The sequence below is a fragment of the Ptiloglossa arizonensis genome, chromosome 12 (assembly GCF_051014685.1).
Source record: "Ptiloglossa arizonensis isolate GNS036 chromosome 12, iyPtiAriz1_principal, whole genome shotgun sequence".
NCBI classification, from domain to species: Eukaryota; Metazoa; Arthropoda; class Insecta; order Hymenoptera; family Colletidae; genus Ptiloglossa; species Ptiloglossa arizonensis.
In genome coordinates this window covers 2,723,344-2,747,113 of record NC_135059.1, presented here as the reverse complement: position 1 = coordinate 2,747,113, position 23,770 = coordinate 2,723,344, and the positions used below count along the sequence as shown (strand labels likewise).

At 39.8% G+C, this 23,770-nt stretch overlaps 1 protein-coding gene and 1 long non-coding RNA gene across 4 annotated transcripts in view; both read right to left on the bottom strand.

The window, feature by feature from the left end:
- Positions 1-23,770, bottom strand: part of Mdy (diacylglycerol O-acyltransferase) — a 243,134-nt gene that overhangs the window by 63,819 nt on the left and 155,545 nt on the right. For 2 of the 3 annotated variants that reach the window (XR_012993772.1, XM_076324416.1), the window contains exon 6: positions 12,032-12,187. The exons of the other annotated variant lie outside the window; for it this stretch is intronic. Coding sequence is in view for 1 of the 2 variants with exons in the window: in XM_076324416.1 (XP_076180531.1) it covers positions 12,032-12,187 (156 nt within the window). In the remaining variant the exon portion in view is untranslated. The remainder of the gene's footprint in view (positions 1-12,031; positions 12,188-23,770) is intronic. 3 annotated transcript variants of the gene reach the window in all.
- LOC143153350 (uncharacterized) lies at positions 16,882-20,128 on the bottom strand. The gene is made up of 2 exons (XR_012993776.1): positions 20,006-20,128; positions 16,882-17,207 (listed from the first exon to the last, which is right to left on the bottom strand). It is a non-coding gene; the product is annotated as an uncharacterized LOC143153350 (long non-coding RNA).

Genomic DNA, 23,770 nt, shown 5'->3' with positions numbered 1-23,770 from the left:
TCATGTTTAATCATTCAAATTGTACATTACTGAGAATATTATCAGTGTATTGCTGCAGTTCTTCCACCGAAAATGAGTCCAAACACGATCTTGTAGAGAAGTGAGTATATATTTTTAATTATGTGTAATTATATGATTTTCCAAAACAATTAGTGTAACTTATTAGGAAAAAAATAATCGGGAAGAAGGTCGTTTTTTAATCAAAAGATGGTCTCATTCTCATCGGGAGAATCTTGCCAATTCATTGCTAATGCTCTCATGCACGGTTCTTGATTTACATAATCTCCGGTAATACGAGACCCGCTATTACGCTCGCTCCGAGTATACTAGTTTCACTTTCGTCGGTTCGTGCGCGGTTGGTTCTCGAGATAAAAAAGAATCAATTTTTAGAACGAATTCGCGCCAACCCCGACTACGTGAGAATGTCTGCTCCCGATATTTTGAATAACGCACGAAGAAAAAGTTAACGCGTTTATTGTGTATATTGATAAAAAATCCGTGGCTACCTCAGAAACACGGGGTGCAATATTCGCGCTGAGGGGTGCAATATTCGGAATATATTTCGGAAAAATGGAGAGAAAAAAACACGCAAAGGAGGGTCATTTACAGAAACTAAAAAAAGTACGCACACGTAACCAGTGGAGCGGAGTGACGACATTAGTGCGCGAACATCGACATACGTGGACCTGAATTTGCTTTCGCGCGAAAAATAGCGAACGAACGTGGTATCGTCCAAAAACTCGGTTTTCCAGATTTTTAAATCCTGAAATCTCTACCAGAACCATTATTCCACGGAGCAGACTTTGCACACCGAAGATACTTCACAAAGAACATGGTTTTGCTGATTTTTCCTACAGCGGGAAGAAAAATGCGCGAACTTTGTTTGAAAAATTTCACACGCTTGGACGAGTCCACTCTTCGCCAACGTTGAAACGTTTAATCGGCGTAACGAGCATACGCGGTGCGGGCAAAATTTTAGTCTTACACAGGGTAAATTATTACAGTCGATAATAGATAAAAATGGACAGCTGTGATTGTCGACGAGACAACAGAGATTACTCTTGAAATTTCAAAGAGATGTGTTCTATTTCTTATTTTCTAATTTATATAGCGTTTCTCTGTAATCGCTGTATAACCAAGTGGAGGGGGAGGAGTGTATTTCTCGTGAAAAAATAAATCAAAAGTACGAAATAAAATTTTTGGTTGAGAAGCTTCGCACATAGGTCGGAAAACACTGAAATAAATTATAACGTACCTCGATTTCTATTACATTAATCTGTAATATTTATGAAGTCTAACAGTTATTATGTGCTAGCCTTTGTTCCAACGTATTGAAATTCGAAACAGTTTGCTATAGATATACCCCAATCCTTGTTTGCTATAGCCTATCAATAAATCATAGTATTACGGTAACGAATATTGCTTGCGAGCGTACCTCGATTTCAATTTGGAGATATTATGTTAAATTCTAGTAGAGAGAGTGTATTCGCATCGTTACACGATACGCTACAAAATGTCGGACGACTTTACAAACGGTTACCTGAAACGAAGTTGAACACTCGTCATTTGATCGAAAAGTGTAGTACCACCCTTAATACAAGGCAAATGGGAGCACTTGCCACGGGCCCAGCGCACTTTTCAGTTACTTTTATATTTTATAAAAAAAATTATTAATATGATCGAACTGGCCAAAGCATCCTATTTTTTAAAGTACTTCGAGAATTATATTATTCTTATGGTAATTTGTGAGAATGAAAGGAATTGCGTGTGGTCTGGGGAGAATCTGAAGTGTTTGGAATAGACGAACGAGCGAAGTGTGAAAGAAGAGCGATTGAGATGGCGCCATATTGGAAAATTTTTGGCGTACGTGACCGGATGCATGGAGTGAAACAGATTAAAAATTAGAATGAAAGGGAAAGAATATGTGTGAGGATATAAGGTACGAAAGAAGAGTGTTTAGGGCGGCATAATTCTATTTCTTATTTTCTTAATTTCTGTTTCTATTTCTTAAATGGAAAACCATTTTTATATCGGCATTGTTGGAAAATTGTCGAAGCGTGTCGTGTCGCGTAAAGAAAGAATAGCGTAGTTAGCGTAGTTATTAATTGTGTACTTTGTTAATGTTTCGTTCCTACCACTACCTTATTCTATACACGTATATTCTATAATTTCATTCACCCTTATTTTATAACCACCAGCACTAAATAAATTCCTAATTAAATCCTTGTACTTAACTTAAAACAAAAATTACAAGAATGTAGTTTTCTCAAGAATATAGATTTTGTAAGTACATTATATACTATGGCAACCAACATCTAAAAATTTGTTGATTGTACAGCAATAGAAATAACACACAATCAAAAGGCCTTGTACTTATTGTTAGTTACTCTCATATTTTATAAAAAAATAAATTAAATTATCTTTTAACTTACTTTTGAATCTGTATTATTCTTGTAGTAAATCTCTAAATTGAAACTCTAAATTGAGACGCATCGTAGAATAAAATTTTCTAAAAAATGTAAATTTCGAAAGTACATTACACATCGTAATAACCAACATTTGAAAATTATCCAATACTATTAAAACAGGAATAAAAGTTCCCTCTACCTTTGGTTACCCCGAGCCCCGCGATCTCTAAAAATGAAACTGAAAATACACACATTATTCATCTCTCTTTAACAGAATCGTAATATTTTATCCTCGCGATGTGTCCACGATCCACCTAGTCGATGCGACTTCCAAGCGTTAAAATACACCCCGTATACGAATCCGCTCGCTTCTGCGCGGCATCGATGTCCCATGGCGCAAAGGCGAAATTACGTTAAAGCCCCTCCTCCGCAGACACCACGGGCGAGATTGAAAAAAATAGAAATTACTTCCGTGAACGAAAGCCTTCTCGATCCCGTCGCATCCATCTCGAAACTACCCTCCACGCGAATCGGGCCTGGGTGCGAATTTGTCGGGTTCCCGTTCCGCGACGTAGCTGCGGTGCTCGTGATACCGGCACGTAAGAAGATTTCAGACACGTTGGTGCTTCCGCGAACTTGGAGCATGAAAGGTTGGACGTCAACGGAGTAATAAATTAGAGGGGAAATTCGTCCGACAGTGGCATTAGACCCTCCATCTCCCTGTCCCTTCCTCTCTCCCTCTCTCTTTCTCTCCCTCTTTCTCTCCAGAGGCATGATATATGACATCACGTTTAACATCGTACTAATATTTGAAACCGTAAACGACGAGGATTTCGAGTAACGTCAGCGAGACTGCGAGACGAGCGAGGCAAATATGAATATTAACTGCGCGACTGTTTTACGAGTTCGTATAAAATAAACGTTCGGTATGCGATAACGCGAGGGGCAAGTAACGCAATAAACGTGGCATCAAATGTCGCCAAATGAAATCTTATTTCGAAACGCGAGACAATAACACGGTTACGAAACCGAAGACGCGAAGCGTTCATGGTGCTCTCGGAGCTAAGGTTGCACAAAGGGATATCGTAGATCACCGGATCGGTCTTGGCCTAACCGTTGCGCCACGATCCGGAAGTTTCGAGAAATATTACCGCGTGACAAATTCGGTAGTCGGAATACTTGCCACTTGCGAATAAATAATGGTGTCGCGCGGATTCAAAAATGGTAAAGATAAATGCACTCTTAAACGAACACGTTTTATCACGTTTTCGCGAAAACGTGAACGAGTAGAACGAAAAATATAGAATCACTGTAGAAATTGATTATGATTGAAATCGAGCGTAATAGAAATTCAATTTATACCTTTTATAATTTATATTCTCTTAATTTCTTCTGGAAATCAAGTCTGGAATCAACTGTGCTTGCTCGACAATGCATTCGTCCTTATTATTTTTGGAACAATGCATCCCCCCGACATTTGTTTTCATTTTCGGAATAATATATTTCCTCTGACGTTCTTCGTTGTTTATTCTGTTTATACGTCAAATTGACAGGACAAACAAACACTTTTTGGTATCCAAACGAATAGTACAGGGTGGTCACTGAAAGACTAAATATTCTTATTCTTTATCAAATTTCGAGCAATATTTCTCCTTTCGATAACGTTAACCGACAAATAAATAGTTCCACATTCTATAAGTTTCTCAATTTTCGTTAAATTAATATTCCTGTTCGTCTTCGATCTGGACGTAGTTTGACAGACGCTCGCAAGCCGAATGTGATACAACGTCCGCATAACGTGTGTTCACACGTATTGTACGAACGTGTGCTCGCACAATTTCCACTGTATTGCATTTGGTCGAGGAATTCATAAAGAAACGTCTCGTTTCGTGTTCCGTGAGTGGAAGACTCCCTCAACAGGTCACCGCGAACGATTTCCAAAGCCCGCTCGAAACGCTCGGAACGCGATCGTCCTACGGAATCGTGCGCACGCGACATGGCTCGACGACCGAAAAAGTATTGCCCATCCCCCACTCCACATCACCCCCCACTCCACATCACCCCCCACTCCATCTAACCCCCCACTCCACCTCACCCCCACTCCTCCGTAGAAACTAAAACGTTCCCGCGGTAACGTAGCCGACTCGAACGGTGTCGTGGCACGCGAAACTCGTAACCGTGCGCGTTACGTATGCCCAATAGCTGGCCCCTTTCAGCCTCGAGTCGGTCTCTCCCCCACCACCGCATCGAGAGGGTTTTCTCTCGTTACGCGGGCTAACAGAGACATTACGGAAGATTGCTTATTGAAAGTTACGCGGGAGACTCCTCCGGTCGTCGAACTCGATTTGCTGGGAAATCGATCCGTAGCCCGACACTGGATAGGACAAAAAGCTGCCACGAAAAGAGAAGAGGAGTTCCGCGTACGCGTGACTACCGTCTGCCCGAGAAAAGTCAACGTCGTCATTAAATGAGACGCAATAATACCGCATGCCTCGATGGAGACACGAGGACGAAAATTACACGGTATAACGGTACGGAGAGGATTATACACGCTGGTCGGGGCTACGAACCGGGTAAACGACTAGCGGCCGGGCACACTCGTCGATCGACCGAATCGATCATCGACGATCGATCGTTGGTGCGCGAGCGAGCGAGCGTGCATTCCCGCGCCGCAACCGAGGCGTCCCATCGAATTTCGATAATCATATTACCCCCCACCCCAGCCGCGTCGCGCTTTTTATACTTCGTCACGGTGTTGCTGCACGATCGAAGAGCGCTCCGAACGGATCGGTCGAGCACGGAATTAACAATCATTCAATTATTCTTCGCAGACTGACGTTCGCTCCACCCACTGATCTCTTTGTCTTCCTGCCGACCGAGGAACAAATTGTGTATTCAAGGACGCTGGTAACCGTGGCACGTTTCGGTCAATGAGAACTGGCGAACCCGAACGTTCGAACGACTACATTATCCCGTTTCGCGATACTTACCGGTTCGACCATCCCTCAACATCTGCTCCATGGACTTCCGGGGAAAGGTATCAGCCCCGCGATGCACCATTCGCATGCATACCCCATTATGTCTTCCTCCCGCATTATCTTGGCATTGATTAACGAGCCACAGCCGCGAACAAGAACTCAGGAAACGACGGGAGGGACCGGCATGGTGGAGTGGGGAACGGGAGGGGAACAGGGGGGGTAGGAGTTGCGCCTCTGATACGACGAAATGGACTCGAACCGAATTTGCAAACAGCCACGCCAACTATGCGACTCACCCTGCTCGCGTCTATGCACCCGGTGGTGTTTTGCAAAGTAGGCGACTCCTGATCGCCAACGAGCGCGAAATCGTGACACAAAAGGGTCGCGATGGAACACTTTACGGTTCAACTACCTAAAAGGTTGATTCCGAGCTGCTATGAATTTATTATTTCAATTGCTCGATTATCAACGGTTAGAATTCATTGTGTTTGGAAATTAATCTGCTTTTTTTTCTTCCCGTCGAATACATACATCGTCGATAATTATGGTATTTAAGAAACGAGGGAATGACATATTTTTGTATTTTATTTTAAACGCAACGATAATAATTGTAATTGATGGTATTTAATGATAATTAGGGTATTTAAGAAACGAGGGAATGATATATTTTTGTATTTTATTTTAAACGCAACGGAAAACTATACAAGTGCGTTACGTTACGTTTTTCCTTCTTTTTTTTCATTTCCATCGCATTATTTGGAAATGTATATTATTTATTTGTCAAGAAGTTTGCTTTCTTTAAACCGTTCTTAATATTGTCTCTCGAGGGAAATATTTAATCTGATTTCGAATTATTGAAATAAACGTAACAAAAGTCTTTCTTCGTGGAAATATTTTATACTTATAGAATTTGATAATATTTTTGATAATTTTCTTTAAACGAATAAATAACTATTTTTACGTATACTTGCCTTCATTACGTCTGATACGATTATTTCTTTTGTAAGAATCAGAAGCGTATGTACACGAAAGTGTATTACGATCGTGACAATTTTAAACTTTCCTATTTTAAACATTGTTGCTCGCCGTCAGGAATCTTATCAAATTCAAAGTACGTTGTCGATCGAAGAAGGTTGGAAAACATTGCTACAAACTATCGTCAAACCTCTAAGTTTCTCTAGATATCGAGGGGTCAGAACTGGTCAGGGGATCAGAAAATAAGGTAGTTTTTGAAAGCTTCTTTCGACTACATCGCCGATAAACAAATTGTAATCGCGGTCAAATAAATAGAGTTCGAATTTCCACGAAGACTTCCTTTCCAATCTTGTTTGAACTACTCGCGCTGCAAATTGATCAACGCCGGTCCACGACCAATCCGTCGACTATATTTCACAAGGGAAATCATACCGAAATCCTTCAATAATCTTATACAACGCGAGCAACTTCGAAACAAAGCGGTGCACTCGAAGTGACTGCACAGTTTTTACAGTCCCGGTTAGTTCCATTTCGTCGTTTATGTTTCAAACGCTCGTCACACCTCCCTCGGGGCTTTAATTTTCCCGGTGTAGATGGAATGCGTCGCGAATTGCTCCGCCCGATGGACTTAGAATTAAGTACATAGAATTATATTACGGTTGAATATAAGCAAACTGAATCATTTAACCCTTTGCGGTTCGTCTGTCCCGCGCAGCGGACTGTAGGGTAAGTCCGAGTTACTTTGGAGCAATGCTACAGGTAGAAAATAAGATATTTCGAAATTGTGAAGTAGTTAATAAGAATAATAATAGAAAATATTTTCTAAAATTAATCTTCTATCGCTGAAACATTGTTCTGTTTAGTATTCGATTGATTAATTATGTTTTCCGAAAATGTCTACTTTCCTTTCGGTCGTAATTACTAGCGAGTATTAAAATAAAGATAAGAAAACATTGACAAACACTTCCAATATTCGTGATCCTTTTCAAACTATATATTAGATTTCAGAGCATGGAGAAAGTAAAGGAAATTAGTAGATTGAATGGTATTGACAGAATATGAACAGTAGTACGAAGATGTAAAAAATGAAACATAATTCAGAGATAACTTAAATCGAAACTTCGATATGCTTTCCAGGTGCGGTTGGACCACAACATTGGACTTTGTACGTACGAGTCACATATGGAACCGTCAAAGGATAATCACGGCAAAATGAACGTAATATAATACGGTGTTGTATTATGCTGAATAACTGCTCTATCGATTGAACTATCTCGAGCAGGGTTTCTCAAATATTCCTAATTCCAATCTACTCGGATAAAGCATATAACTCAATGGGTTCGCTGATCTCTCATGTATTCTCTCCTTCCTCGTAGATAAATTATATTTTCCTACCGGAAGCTCCGAAATGTAAAATTGTGAAGCATCGAGCTCTGCATTTACTGTCAGCTATAACATGATTTCGATTAAAAATTAAGTCGAATCAAAATCGAACTTCGTGAAAGCAACTGTGGGTGTCGTGACAATTTTTGTCGAAATATATATTAATTAAAATTAACAATCGAAAACGAGCTGAGTTTAAATTTTTCGTTTTAAACGTTTCAATAGTGATCTGAATTTCAACTAAAAATGAAGTACAATAATATTTGAACTCAACCGAAAGAATTCTTGGTCGTTGTGAAAAATTGTTGAGAAAGTATTTTTCAAAATATATTTTAATCGAATTCAACAATTATACGTATGTAGGTACATAGTTAAAATAAGTCGAATTCAAATTTATTTATTCCAAACGTTTCGACCGTAATTTTTGTCGCTCGTGTTTGATAACAATTGGTCTCATATATCGCGAACAATATATAATAGTACAAATGTGAGCGATAAGATCCTTTGTCGAAAGAAAGAAAATAGGACAAACGACACAAGTGAAAAAATATGTAGGTACACGAAACGAGGTAACTTACAAAATTCAAATCTCAATTGAATCGTTCCATGTATCAATTTAACGCTCAAAGCTTATATTTTAACCCTTTAACTACGGCGCGCTCGAAACTAAAAGCGCTCGCAATGTATGGAACGAGACAGTTACTATTCTACGTTGGATTATGGAACGTTCTGCCGCTAGCGAAATGTTTCAAATGTTTCGGGCATTTCAGTGTTGCCACATTTTCTGTGTTGAAAATGACATCTTACGAGCAAAGTGAAACGATAAATTTAGTATATAGAATGTAATGTACGGGCGTATACTTCGTGCACGATCGTGAACCTCGACGAGCGTATATACTTTTGTACGTGAGTGTAATTTGAGACGAAAAGTATATAATTATGTATCAAATTCAAACACAATTGGCTGTTTGTGTTTAAACGTTTTGTCTTTACGAATTTTACACGCGTAAAATTTTAGAAATATACACTGCTGCTTACTAAGGGAAAATTGTTATCGAAGATAAAACAACTAAATAATCGTTCGTTAGGAGAATTCTCAAGAATGAACAGTTCGTAAACTGTTCGTGTTTTTCTAACAGATATTTACAAATTACGATTTTTATTTTATACTATAACCAAGTAACGTGCTTTTAACATGGAAAAATAAAATTTGCAACGAAACAAATAGACTGTCCATCGATAAGTGTCGTTTGGAATAACTGCTAAACGGTTGACTCTATAGAAAAAGTGTCAATTAATAGTTTCTTTACGTAGAATAAATGTAAGATAAAATATTTTTTCATAGAAAACGTTATTTCTATAAAGAGCGAAAGATAACCCAAATTTTTGATCAGCAGCGTATAAAAGCTCCGTAAAGGGCTGCCAACTTTTAAAGAACCTGGAAGCACGTTTTTCCTAAATTACTATCTAGTCTTAAAGGGCGCACATAATACGTCTTTCGTGGTCAAAGGGTTAATAGAATTCTTTCGTCTCATCAATGTCTTCAGCTACAGTTCAGCTCCGATGGTCGAGATGCAAAAGCTTGAACCTTTTATTTTTCGCGAGCTCACGCGAATTTAAAAAGAACCCCAAATGTTCAATTTTCCATATTACATAGACCATAATGAATAGAATCTAATACATTCTTGATTATCTGTAAATATTCCTAAAATAAGCACCCAAAATACCCTTCGCTATTTACACACACATTTTGCTCTTAATTCTCAAGACACGATCATTACAAACCTCTTACTTTTCGTACATTAAATCTGTTTACCTCAACGATCGTAAGCTCCGCGTGATTCGAGACAGAAATTACTCTATTCTCTGAAAGCATTCGTAAAGTTTCATAATCGTAAATTTCCGTAAATAATTCCCAACCGATGCGGCCATTCATCTGTTCGCTCCGTCGAAGGATTCCCTTTAAGTAAAAATTCACGGGACACGCGACTTTAAGAGCATGAAGTATTTATGCTCGTAACGTCGGAGGGAAGTCATATTCCCTGATTGATCCTTCCTCAAGTACTTCTACGACCCCTCGAGGCTCCTTTAAAGCGGGCTCCGAGGAACCAGAAGTGTTATATAACAGATTTCCACTGCACGAAAGAGGGCCATAACGCGTCAGAATGATACATGCGGTCCTCCGCTACGCTACATGTTTCTCGAACGAGGGAGAGGGGTGGGGGGAGGGGGACGACAGACCGGAAGGGTTAATATTCAATGCGGTGAGTTTATTGGAGAAAGGTCGCTCGTATAATTTGACTTCACCAGGTCTGAATAATCGATACACCGGCATCTCCGAGCGCCCGATATCCGGAAACAGAGGCGAGGCTGATCGGGAGTTTAAATTGGCTGGAAATTATTCGCCTCTTCTACTCCAGCCACGTTCAGCGCCAGGAAACTGGAGTGGACTGAGGAGTATGCACACGCGTCGTGGCCAGCCACGACAGTGTGTATGCGCCTTCAGAAGCGAACAAACACCTCGGACACAAGCAAGTGGATTACCGGCCCAAAGGACGTGTGTACACTGCGAGCGAGTACATGCGTGTCAAAGTACACCATGCGTGACGAATATTTACCGTAAGTTTTCTTGTACTACTTGTACAAGAACTGTACACTGTCAATACATTTATTAAACACTTATCTTCCTCGTGCCCTCGTGATTGAATCGAAACCGAATTTCGAGGAATCTCCGATTCCTTTGTTCCGTTACGGTACCTACCTTTTCGGGTAATTGTTAGCGATTCGAAGGATCCCGCGCGAAAATAAAAGGAACGTGAAATTGGATCGACTTCGTTCAGAGTATTTTAGGAAAAATAACTCGGAGATTACCACGTTTCCATTTTGATTTTCTTATTATTTTCTTTCGACTTGCAAGGTGAACGATTTTTCCGGGGGAGAAAAGAATGTTTTTCTTTTTCAAGTTTGGTCGTTAAGTTAAACCTCCGGTTGTTTGGAAGGTTTCACAATCTATCTTGAAATTTTGTAGATTTGTAGTTCAGTGTGTATACTTTAGGTTGACATTCGATAAAGTTGCATTACTATGCTGAGTTGTATTATCAATAAAATCTATTGAACAACCTATTGTAAATATTTACTACTGTAAATATACGAATGAGTCGTCAGATCTATATGAAACTTCACACATGTTCATCAAACAGGGGTACCACTTTTAGAAAAATAAAACGAACTTAATAGTGTAATTTCTTATCGAACGACAAAACTTATCGAGCAACCTATTACTCGCCTTCAAACAAAATTTCTAAATATCACCTTGCGTAGGAACAATTTTTCGGTAAAAATATTGTTTCATTTCAAGCAATATGGACTTTAAATAAAATTTCCGGTAGTCCACAATGGTTCTACGCGATTGGCCACAGCGTTTGCAAAAATAGAAATTTTATCCTACAATTTTGTAAATTCATAGTTCAACCTGTAAGTACCCTTTATATTGACATTCGATAAAGTTACATTACTCGTCTTGGAATATAATCGAATCGACGTTCGAAAAAAATGACATCCCTGAACTTAGAGCAAAATTTCCAAACACTCTCTCATTCTTCCACTTTCTCGCAATCCTCAACGCAACCATTTTAATCATCATCCGTACAACCATTCATCCGTATAATATTAAACGTGGTGTACGCGTCGTATCCGATAAATAAATTATCCCACGCTGCGCTACTTGTGTTCCTTGATAAGTGATAATAATTCTTCGATGGGTGAATTTCGATCGATTTTCGTCCAACTGGAAACACGGTAGGTGACTCTTTGGTTGTTAAATACGGTGCGCGGATACGGCTATTCGGCAACAAAAATTCGACAAAAGCATTTCGCGGGATGCAACGTGGTGTGACGTCATAGAAACGGGGGCGGCCGAAAATATCGCGCGACCGAGCCTGGATAACGTTTTTCAGAATTCGCCCTAAATTAAAGGACGCTGCGCCGAAGCACGAAACGATGTAAAGGGAATGCGTAATACGTGTCACGAAAATACTCGAGCGCTCGTTATATGCATTGGAAAATAACGTTTTCCCGTGCATTTCGCAGCGATAAATTGACGTCATCCCGATCGAAATGAACGCGTTCCCCGCGCGTTATTATGCGACGATAAACTGATACGAAGTGTGTCCGCGGACGCGGAACGGGAAATACAACCGAATAGGAAGGCAATTGGAAACATCCACAGACGCATACACACACACACATACGGATGGATAGTGTTACACGCTCGCATTGTCTACTTACAGTGGAGATTGTTGTACGATAGAGATTGCCGTCGCATTCTACCCTGGCTCGTTGTCATTCTTCGACTGCACAGCCGACACCACATGTTCACCTGCACGTACGACCATAGCTTCAGGAACAGGATGGCGTACAGCATGCACACGTACATGGCGCCGACTGGAACAACGGGGAATTAATTATATGTATAACGTTGCAAACTATTGTGGCAGCCTGTCTTCGAACGTAACGCCTGCATCCTCCCTGTCGCGATACAAAGCCAAAGTGCAAGTTTCGCGCTAATCTCGTCAAGGTACGCCCGCATTGATCAGGAACGAGTGATACTAACGACGATGTTCGTTCCGAAGAGACTCGAATCGATTCGAGTCGATACCATCTTTTTCGAATTGTTCAAAAATTGAAAGGAAAAGCAGCATTTTTCGGTGTCCACGACACAGGATATTTTACCAGGATTTTGTCCCGTATTATTTTTAACGGGAACGTGAACAAGAATTTGCATCGAAATTTTTGGATGAATATTTTAATTGCCTCGTTGTAAATCTTCTTGAAATATTTAAAGGATGCTATAGTTTCAGTTGTATTGTATTTGATATATTTCATTCTTCCAAGAAGTATTTAAATTTCTATTAATGTATACGATAACACTATTTATACGAAACCGAAAGAATTAATACATATTTACGGATTTGAAAGCATAGGTGACCGTAATATTTTCTTGTATATATCTAAATACGTTGACGTGTAGCTACAATGGAAATGGAAGAGTCAAGGGGTCTGTTATTTTCAGAGTCCGAGGAAATAGGGCTTATTTTAAATCCTTTTTCAAATAACTGGGAATTTGACCGGATTCAAACTTTACATCCGTATCTCTCATATTTCTAATAAGTAAACAATACGCACCGGAATACGAAATATTTTTTAAAATTATTCACTTTGAATACTGCCAATATGAAAAACAGGTATTTTCGACGTGCAAATTTTCTCGTTACAAAATCGTCCGAATCGAACATTCGACTAGAAATTTATTTATTAAGAGTATATCCGGGAATTCCAAGTACGCAGCATATTAAAAACTGACAAAATGGCATCGGTTTGAAGTGAAAATATTGACAAAATAATATATACGCGCACTCTGAATGCAAATACATCGAAGATATACTCAAAGTTAAAAATTAATCGATCGAGTAATTCTCGAGAAGGTTTGTAAGTTATCGTTTTAAGAAAATTGCATCGAAAGTTTCGAAACAATTCTTTTTAAAAAATTTTACTACTTTGGCTGTTCCGGGGCTGGATCATAAACCCCCGTGTTGCAAAAAGAAAGTTTATTTGTTGCGATTTGGCTTCAGGGCGGATAGTTTTTACCTCCTTTGAAGCGTTAAAGTGACGTCTCTTCGCAACATCAAGGCGCTTCTGATCCTCGTACTTTGCAAAATGTTGTGCTTCTGGCCTCGTTGTAAGTCCCGTTACTTTTATAATCTTTAATACCTATCAGAAACCTTCGTTAAAAAGTGTTCTTCCAATATAGGAAGCTATTTCAACAATTTTTAAGCCGTTGTATAAACACTCGGGCAGGATGTACCAATAGTGGCCTTACTATTTCATGTGTTTCCTTTCATACACATTTCCGTTTATCTCGCGATAAAATTGATCTTTTGATAAACCTTCGCAAATCAGCTTTAAAATATCTGGCACAGCTTTGAAACTGTCATACAAGCATTGCAGCAGTGTTTCTCAAACCGTGTTCGCTACAATGTGAACGAATATACCGTGAAAAATTGGAAAGAAGAAATAAATTAAAAAATAAAATAAAATAAATCGATTTTTCGCTTACGGTTGTTCATTTTAGTACACTTTATCGAAATTAAAACGCATTTTAACATTGATTGTATGTTATTCGATTCAAAATCTAAATGCCTACAAATGAATCTATGCATTTCGTAGATATATCGCGAGATAAAAAATGATCGGTGACTAAAAAAGTTTGAAAAACGTACATTTTCAAAAATTCAAACCGATATGATACGTTCAGTACCGCTCAACGATTTTTGAATTTGAACGAGACACGTAAATGCCTACAAATCTTTGAACTGCTATAACTTTGTGAAAAATACTCGTAGAATAATCATCGTGGAGTCATTTTAAGGTTAAATTTCCCTACTTTCGTGTCCTTAAGTTAAATTCTCCTAAAAATGCTCTTACACTAGGAAATAATTGAAAAAGTAAAAATAATTTTCTCAAAAAAAAAAATAGAAAAACTTCAAACCGTTTCCAATTGTTTACAAAACTTTTCACATATTTAAGATCTTAAGATCACCGCGAATTTGGAGATCAAAATCTTCTCTTTATAATGATTCCGAAAAAAATTGGTATACGTACTATTTTGAGGAAACAATCTTCACTTTTTCAATTGCTTCCTGATGTAAGAAGACTTTAAATAGAATTCACCTTAAGGACACGAAAATAGAGGGTTCAATGTTTAAATCGACCCCATGAAGATTATCGTACGATTATTTTTCCCAAAGTAACAACAGTTCAAAGATCGATAGCATTTCGGTCAAGGATTCAGAAACTGTTGAACAATGGTGTATATCACTAGCAAATCTATTCGTAATTTTCATAATCAACGACGTACTACGATATTAAGAATAACCTACAAATTAAAACATACATTTTGTGTTTCAATTAAACGATCTTCGTACTTTGCAAAATGTACTTTAAATGTAATTTGATGCCAACGTAAGCACCCACATCCTTCGATAGATTATACCCTCGATGTTTTGTTCGATGAAGCCTGAACACGTTCAATGTTGTTAACCTTCGATTAATCCCGACATTCTGCGTTCCAATTCGCGTACATTATAGTTTTCTAACTACTAAAGTTCACCTCGTGGGCAAGCCAAGTGTTTCCCTCGGTTCCTATCCTGCAACATCTCTCAAAGCTACTAATCAGAGATCCTGAACATTCATCCCGAGCGGTATAGTAACCGAACCGGGCAAGTCCACCGTCCGCGTTTGAAATTCCGTGACCACCGCACGCTCGTGAAATCGACGGGGAACAAATAATAAATCGGGGGAGCGGAGCCAGGAGGAGCAAACCGCGCACGCGCGCGTATAAAACTTATTATCGCGAGAAATTTAATTAAACAAATTCTGAAAGCCGTCTCTCTATTCGTTATCTGCGCGCGTACAGCGTTCCTCGCCCGGGTTAATGAAACAGGGAAGAAAGGACGCAAGAAAGAAAAGAGGAACGTGGAACGGTGGCGCTGAGCAAGTACATTTTAATCATTGCAATTTCGCACGCCTCCGGGGACGTGACAGTGGATACGTCTGCATAAATAAAACAGACGCTGCGTTACGCGGAATGGTACGTGTCCGAACGTGGCAATTAAAGGGTTTATAAAACACGGCATTACGCATTCGCGCGCACCCACGCTGGCAGTTTCATCCCGGCGGTGAATTTATCTTTTTCGCGACCACTCGGTGCTCTCGGGCGCCGGGAGCTGGTCCGTAATGATTAAAGGTTCAAAGCACTCCTCGCCTGTTCCCCTGACCGGAACCTCCATACGAACCCGCTTCTTTTCCCGGCCACGTTTCATCAGCCCCGGCTGTGTTTAATTATCGCCATGGTATTTGCATCGCGATCTTGGGAATGTCAGTTATTATTATGCGGTGGCAGTAACGGCTGCCAGCTAATGGCACAGAATGTATAGACGGTGACGAAGCCCGGCATAATATCCATATTTTCCGATATTTCCATCGAACCTCGCGGATTTCTTGGACCTGCATTCTTCGTACCTTAATTAAATCATGCTCGCTACCGGTTACCCCGATTCTAGAGCGTGACGAAAGTCCGCGCGCGTTCGAGGGTAGATACTCTCACTGAGGGCCGAGAAGAGAGTCAGTTCTGTCGCTTTTCGTGTACGGTTCGTCCGCGAGAAGATGACAAACGAGTGTTACATCTCCACTCTGGTTCACGGACTGGTGATTCCCCCACCATCGCGACAATTGTCGCTGTTGAGTGGGGGGAGCTAGTAGACCTTAGGGAGCGATGCATCCCCACTCTCGTTCACGACCTAGCTCCCCCACCACCGTGCGCATTGTCGCTAATGTGCGATGGTAGGGGAGATAGTAGATTGTAAATGAAACTGGAGGTGTGAACTTTCGTTTGCCTTCTTTTCGTGAACGGACAGTACACTCGCTTCAAACCACTCTGTTCTTGGTACTACAGAAGCACGGAAGGTACGAGTCTTCTCGACCAATTTGCATCATTAAGGTATATATATTTGCGGGTATATATATAGTATCAGTAGTGAGGACAGTAGTTGGTAGCCGAGAACAGAATAACACGCTTAAATTGCATTCATCAATTTTTTCCTTCCATATTTAGGAATTCCCTTGACAATTCTTTCTATACAAAGAAAAAATGAAAATAACACACACGTATGTATGTATGAACTTTTTCTCTATTTTTAACCTTCAGAAACATTGAGTTTGTGATATTTTTTGAAATATTTGTACGTAGCAAAAAAATGATTTTTTCATTCCCTTGTAATGGGTAGAACGAAATCGACGATGTCCATTTTATTCCTTAGGACAGAATCGTTTAAATTATACGTATTCTAATAGAAGAGAATACTTCAGTAAGGAAGTAAGTTGTGACAAGGTACATAGCAATTTTTTTATTACGATTACTCGTACAATGACTGTCGATACGATCGAGCGATAATTATAAAATGCACAGAGGTTGTTTGTACAATCTGACGTACGAAAAAGCCATACTGGTTGGAAGTATGGCGCTGTACCGTGCATATTCTAAAAACAGAGAGTGTCCTAGCTAGGGAGTGAGTAGTGACAAGGTACGTAGCAACTTTTTATTACGATAATTCGTACAACTGTCGACGATACAATTGCAGCGATAATTTTAAAATGTACAAAAGTTGTACATTTTGACGTACGACGCAGCCATGTTGGTTGTAAGTACGGCGCTGCTATGCGACTATCGTTTCAATTCGTCCTACGATCCCATCGTACGATAAATCATTATGTCTATGGCTCCTGTAAGAGGAATGCTTCTCGACTCCACCCGTGCCTCGACAACGGCCCGGCCCAGTGACGTATCCGTGTACAACCGGTTTGGTAGTTGTGTCTCAGGAACGGAGCAAAGTAGGTGCGCTTGTATCTAAGACAATACGGTACATCGTTCGATAGGTGACATTGTTTATGGTTATCGCTCGGTGACGAACGTAACAAAGGCGGTGTCAAATATCTTCGCGAATCGACCCGCCTACCCGCAGAAAGTATCTTCCTTTGTACCATACACCGGATATAGTGCACGGTTGAAAAGATGAGACTTGAAAGTTACGCGGGTCCTATTGGTCGGAATTTCCTAACGCGTCGTCTTAGTCCGCAAGTACGAAGCAAGTATCCGCTACCCCTTCTCCTTCTTGTGGCTGCGCGAGACGAATGCGCAGAATCATTGTGCCGCTGACCGTGCAACGGAACGGTTCGTACCTCCTGAAACGTCTAACGGCGGAACTAATTAATTACGACATAAGAATATTTTTGTACTGTGAGAAACTGAAAAGATATCGTCTATCAGGAATTGGGAATCGTAGTCGAACGTTTCACGAGCTTCGAGGTCCACTATTGAACAAAAATTACTCGACGATGTCCACATTCCTTTTGTACGTGGTATTAATGTTTATCCGTGAGAATAAGGCCAACGAGTATTTACATCCCTTACTACCACACGCATTGTCGCTATTGGCCGTTGTCAATCTTCGTCCTTGGTCCATAGCAAGAAGGAAGCTAACGAGTGTTTATATCCCTACTCCAGTTTACGGTCTACTAGCATCACACGCATTGCCGCTATTAGCCACTGTCGATCTTCATCGCCGTTCTTGGCTCATAACGAGAAGGGAGCTAACGAGTGTTTATATCCCCACCCTAGTTTACGATCTCCTACCAACACGCACATTGTCGCTACTGGCCATTCAACGTCGACAAATATCGACAACGGCCAATAGCAACAATACGTACCATACTAGCAGAGTCAGTAGACCTTAAACTATAGATGGAAACGCTCGTTAGTCTCCTTCTCGTGGACGAACAGTAGATTACCTATCATCGAAACATCTAACTCCCTATAGTACAGTTTTACGCTGTGATAACATATTCATAATGCTTCATTCTTGCGTATATACCGTTCGAGTAGAACACGCATCGGCTCGCGAATCAGAATCCGCGATCAAAACACGAACCCATTTAATAAACAATAGTTTAATATTTAACCGACCTATTTAAATAATCTATTGCGGCTCTTTCGTTACGAGGAACCGCGTACAGATAAAAAGAATCACTTTTTATTCCATAGTCTATCACGCAACTCGTACCGCGTGTCTTCCGAGAAGACTACTCCGTTGGACGATCAGAGGCATAATGATTCCACGCGCAGGTATGTCGCGCAGCCGTCGAGCGCCTTAGCATAGAAAATGAGATGTAGTGGAGGGGAGGGGGCAGCGTTAAACGGACCATTCCCCTAAGCAGCCTCATACACAGGGAAGTTTATTGGGGATTTACCCGCGGGTTTGGTCGATCGTCTTCCTCGCTGGTCTTTTTGCTATTGAAGTTTAAGCGGCCCCATACACACTGGAGGTTTACTGCAGATTTGCCCGCAGGTTTGATCGACCGTCTTTCATAGCAAAAAGATCAACGAGATGATCGACCAAACCCGCGGGTAAACCTTCAATAATCCTCCGCGCGTACGGGCCGCTTTAAGTTGGCACAAATTTCTGTTACCGTGGTTTACGCGCTCACGTTTGTTCGCTGTCGTCGACCCGCATGAACTTTTCCAGCCATCGGTACAGATCGTCACCGATGACTATTCGAGTAAATATTTACTTAAATGGACGTTTTATTAGCATACAAATAACCGCCCGATGACGCGGAGCATACGCGCGAACGAAATAAGACCATAGTTGGCGCATCAACGTCAAACAGATGTTTAATTAATTAGGAAAATGCGTCACGTGGTTCTGCGGTTTATTCCGGCAGAGAGCGTTAAACTCTCTTGAACAGCTGGATGACCCAGTTGTTGAATGAAATATCGAATTCGTTCCAGCATCAAGAGGGGTAAGTATTTGGAACAACGGGAACGGGAAACTTACAATGTGTAACACGGCTGCGAGTAATGTTACTAAAGCACACGATTTTAATTGGTTTCTTCGTTTCATTTTTTTTTTTTTCTTGTTCGGTAGAATCGAACGGAATTTTCGGGCTCAAAAATGGCGCGCGCCACGTGTTTCAACGAGACCGTTACGGTACTTATTCTACTAAAATTGATCTTGGTCTGTCAGTGCTAGGTTTTTAAACTAGATGAGAACACAACAATTCCGGGCTACTCTTTCGAATCGTCCACGGTAAAAAATCACAACGCCCAGAGTGGCGGAAAAACTTATTATCAGATCGGTTGTTATCGTTTTAAAGTTCTCGCGAAAAAAGTGTCCTTTTCGTGTATTTTAGCAGTGAACTTTAATTGTCGCGACGGAAACTCCCCAATGGACGCTAACCGATTACGTTTGTAATATACTTGTATAATTACCGCAGCAATTGACGATTAATTTCACGTAAACTGTATAACAAACTGTATTTACGCAGCAGTAAGTACAACTACCGTAATACGATTGTGTTATTATTTTACGAACTGTCCGCGTATTCTCGAAAATTAACTCGCGATAACGAACAGGTTAATGGATCATTAATGAAACGTAAATGATAAATTGCATACGTTAGAAGTAAGATACAACGTTATAATTAAATTTTCCATGGTAGATTGAAATACCTGTGAAAAGATAGATCTATTTCCCTTTTAGTATAAAAAAGAAGGTTACAGTGCCCTACAATGCTGGTACGAAGTTACTTCGATCAATTACAATGTTGCAAAACGTATCAGATATTACACGATCTTGTGAAACGTACACTTGCGTTCATTAATTCGCAGAGTCTGTTCTTGTTTGGCCACATCCTTCAACTTTCACTACTTCGAACTTTCTTGCTTGTTCGCGATGTCTTAAGATATTCTTTCTTCAGCTGGCGCCACAAGTTTTCACCGGGGGCCTCGTTGTATTTGATTATAAAATAACGACGCAGTCATTAGACCCAAGTATTATTCAACGTTACATAAACATAACCTATTTAAAAAGCTAATATCGTTCGTTCGCGAAATAAACTTCTCCAATTGCGCACGACGATACGTATCTACAGAAATTTGTATACCACGAACAAAATTGCAAAGGAAGTCCTTCGTGTCGTGTATCGAGAGCCACAATACCGAATTTCTTGTAGTTTATTGTAAAAAAAAAAAAAGAAACGCAAAACGCGTAAAATATCGTTAATAGGGGCACGAAATAAAGCTGTCGAAAGCGAATGAAAATAGAAAGGGCGCTAATTTAAAATAATGTAAGCGATGTATCAGTTCTCGAGGTGCTGAGGCGTTCGTGACACTCTGCACGCTTAATTTGCGCAGCGACGCTAATCAACTTTCTCCGGGCACGACATCAGCGCGAACATAAATTTCGCTTCAACCCCTCGTGGTCAGCCGAACGTTCATAAAATATATCAGCGTCGCTTTAACGGGCCTCCGTTTAAATTATTCGAAAGAATATAATTAATGCATCGAATTTGGTCTCGTTGCAGTTTGCCAACCCGCAGATGATGCCGCGATAATGGGAAAGCGAGAAAGCTTGTAGCAAGTATGACCGGCCGATATTATCGTTCGTTAATGGCTACAATGTACAACGACCCCACGGAAGGGCCACGATATTTCCACGAAATATGCGCGAATGCGTGGATCCGATCGGCCCTTTCAGGGTTGCAGTTGTTCGAGTGAGCCTGTAGAACCATCGTGAAAATATTCTTTGCAACGTAGCCGTGATAACCACCGAATAAATGCAGTGTTCGTCGATCACGATACTGGACAAAAATATAAAGTTTGCACGAATAGCGAGTACGATGGCATCCGTTATGCGAACACTCGTTCTGTGGACGTTCTTTCTACGAAGCGAAATATAAATATTAATTAATAAATAAATATTTATTAAGCTTCAGTTTTGTTAATGTTTCGTTGTTATAAAATATTTTTCTATGTACGAAGTTATCTACAAAAAAATTATATTCGTCTTGTGTCACGATGTGAAGATTCTCTTGTGCGAACAGTAGTGACCCTCGATTAGTTCATATAACGGAAGTTCTACGGTAATACGTTAGATTTATAAATAATCGATTAAATAAAACAGGCAGGGACTATACTTTTCAAGAAAATAATAGCACTATTCATACCGTGAAAACGGGGCAATCATTGTTTATTCCAAGTTAAAGTTTTAGAATGGCCGCTCGTTCACTCGACCTAAATAACATCGAAAGTATTGTTCGAGGCGATATATTTATTTGTGTCTGTGCAGGTGGAAAGCAATTCAAAAATATTAACGAACTAAAAGAGTGTATTGTTCAAAATGGGAACGCGCTGCTACAAAGATGAAGAAAAAAATTACACAAAATAATCCGAAACATTTGTTAGGACTGGAAGGAGATCTCTCGAAAAATGTTAATGCAATATTTAATCGAACAATTTCGTTCAAAAGGTATCAATCTTTTATTATTATCTTATACTAAGATGTATAAGATGTTATCTTATACTATTCACTAATGTGAACCGTTAACATTCTTTTCTTTAACCTTTCTGTTATAAGTTCTTCGAACAGAAGAAAATGCATTTTCAAAAATGTCTTTAGTACATTATACCATCGTATACCGTGTTAAAATTTGGTGTACTCAAAATTAAAACCATAATGATTCAGCACACGGAAAATGATTAAGGACAAATTATGACATCTTATTCGTCCCTAACGAACAGTCGTGATGGTTTCTTACTCACGTCGAAAGAATAGTTTGCGAATAGTTCAGTACAGCTACCTAAGTCCAGTATCGTAATTCGAAAACGATGTGTCGTTAAAAAAATTTGTTCAAGTCAAATTTAAGAGCGAGTTAAGTCTATTAATACACATGTCCAAGCAACAATAAAGAAACAACAACGATGGAACTACAGCGCGTACATTTTTTACAAATGCAGAATAACTAGTGTCAATTTTGAATTAATTAAACGTTTTCGTGTTGTATTGAAATATCTAAACTCTGGTTTAACAAAAGATTTAGAAAACTTTGAAGTATACACTAAAGAGACACTGGAATTATATCTTATACGTAAAAATGTTAAATAGTGTTCTAATTATATATTATTATCGATATTAAACTGAAAGCTAACGTTAAACTGAAAGCTAACGTTAAACTGAAAGCTAACGTTAAACTGAAAGCTAATGTTAAACTGAAAGCTAACGTTAACGTTAAATATTTCTTTGGTGTAACAATTTTGTCCCGCTGGATGGCTGAAATATCACACTGTGTCTTAGAAATCGAAAACGTCGATTTCTGGAAGAAATTCGCGACAGATCCCGATTACGCGCGAAAATCTGCTCGCGATTTTTCGCGCACGTCTAATTTGCTCTTTAAGTACTAATTTGCTCTTTTCTCAGTCCGTTCTTTCTCATCGTTCTCCGCGGAAGAAATATATCCTTCGCGGCGCGTGCTCGAAGCGAGGTGCTAATTAGGGAGATTTTCAGAATTCTGCGGGAACCGCGCATTTAAGTATCCATCCGTTGCTTGATGTTGCGTCTCCTTTGACGAGGAAACGAGTCTTGCGTGGCTCGTACACGATATCGAACGAGCTATGACCTAAATGACGCTAAATTGAAATTTTCGATTCTGATCTTGTTTTCGCACGCAAACGTGACAGACCTCGCTCTTGATCGATATACAGGATGTCTGTTGACACATGAAAAGTATAGCTATGGATTCCAGGTATAAAAATAAGAAAAACAATTCCTACAAACATATGCCCGATAGGACACTTGAATAGACGATCAAGTTTATTCTATGTTGCAATAATCCGTTTTATTTATGAGATACATACGACGTAAATATCGATTCAATGTTCGTCACGAATTGAGCCAATTTCCGGGAAATAAATAGATATCGGTGGTTCAATACAAGAGACTTAAATATTGGCTAAAAATTAGATCGCTATTCGATGATTCTGTGACTAACGTACGCACAGTGTACGTTATCGTTCGTTATAGAGATAAAGAGTAACAATTTCCAAGTGACTTTAGTGTAGCATACACAGAGTCTATGAATAGTACTGTCAAATCCGTACAACACTCGACTTATTCGTACACATTCGAAATACAACGTACACGTGTCTGTGTAGAAGCTGTTGCTCGTAACAAACAAGCTGTAACTTGAGAAGAAATTCGTATCGAGTATTCGTTCGAACTTTCTTTCTTATTTTCGCGTCTAGAGTATCCACGCAAAACTTTCCATCTGCCACGAACTTTCCATCCGTAGTCGAAATTCCATCGTTTCTCGATTCGAGGACCTCGTGTTTTCGTTTAAGAACCGTCAGGATTAATCAAATATTAATTCACCGTGTCCATTATCACGTCTCCGACGAATCAATCTTTCTCCACGCAAGAAATTGATTAACGAGATCGGGGGACAGTTGTAAATCAAACGCGCAGATTAGCATTCCCGTTCCGTTTTATCCGTAGGGATTTATCAGCTGTTAATGCAGCCAAAGAGGAAATTCCGCAAGAAACTGGAAAAGAACACGCGCGGAGCCGCTCGCGTGGC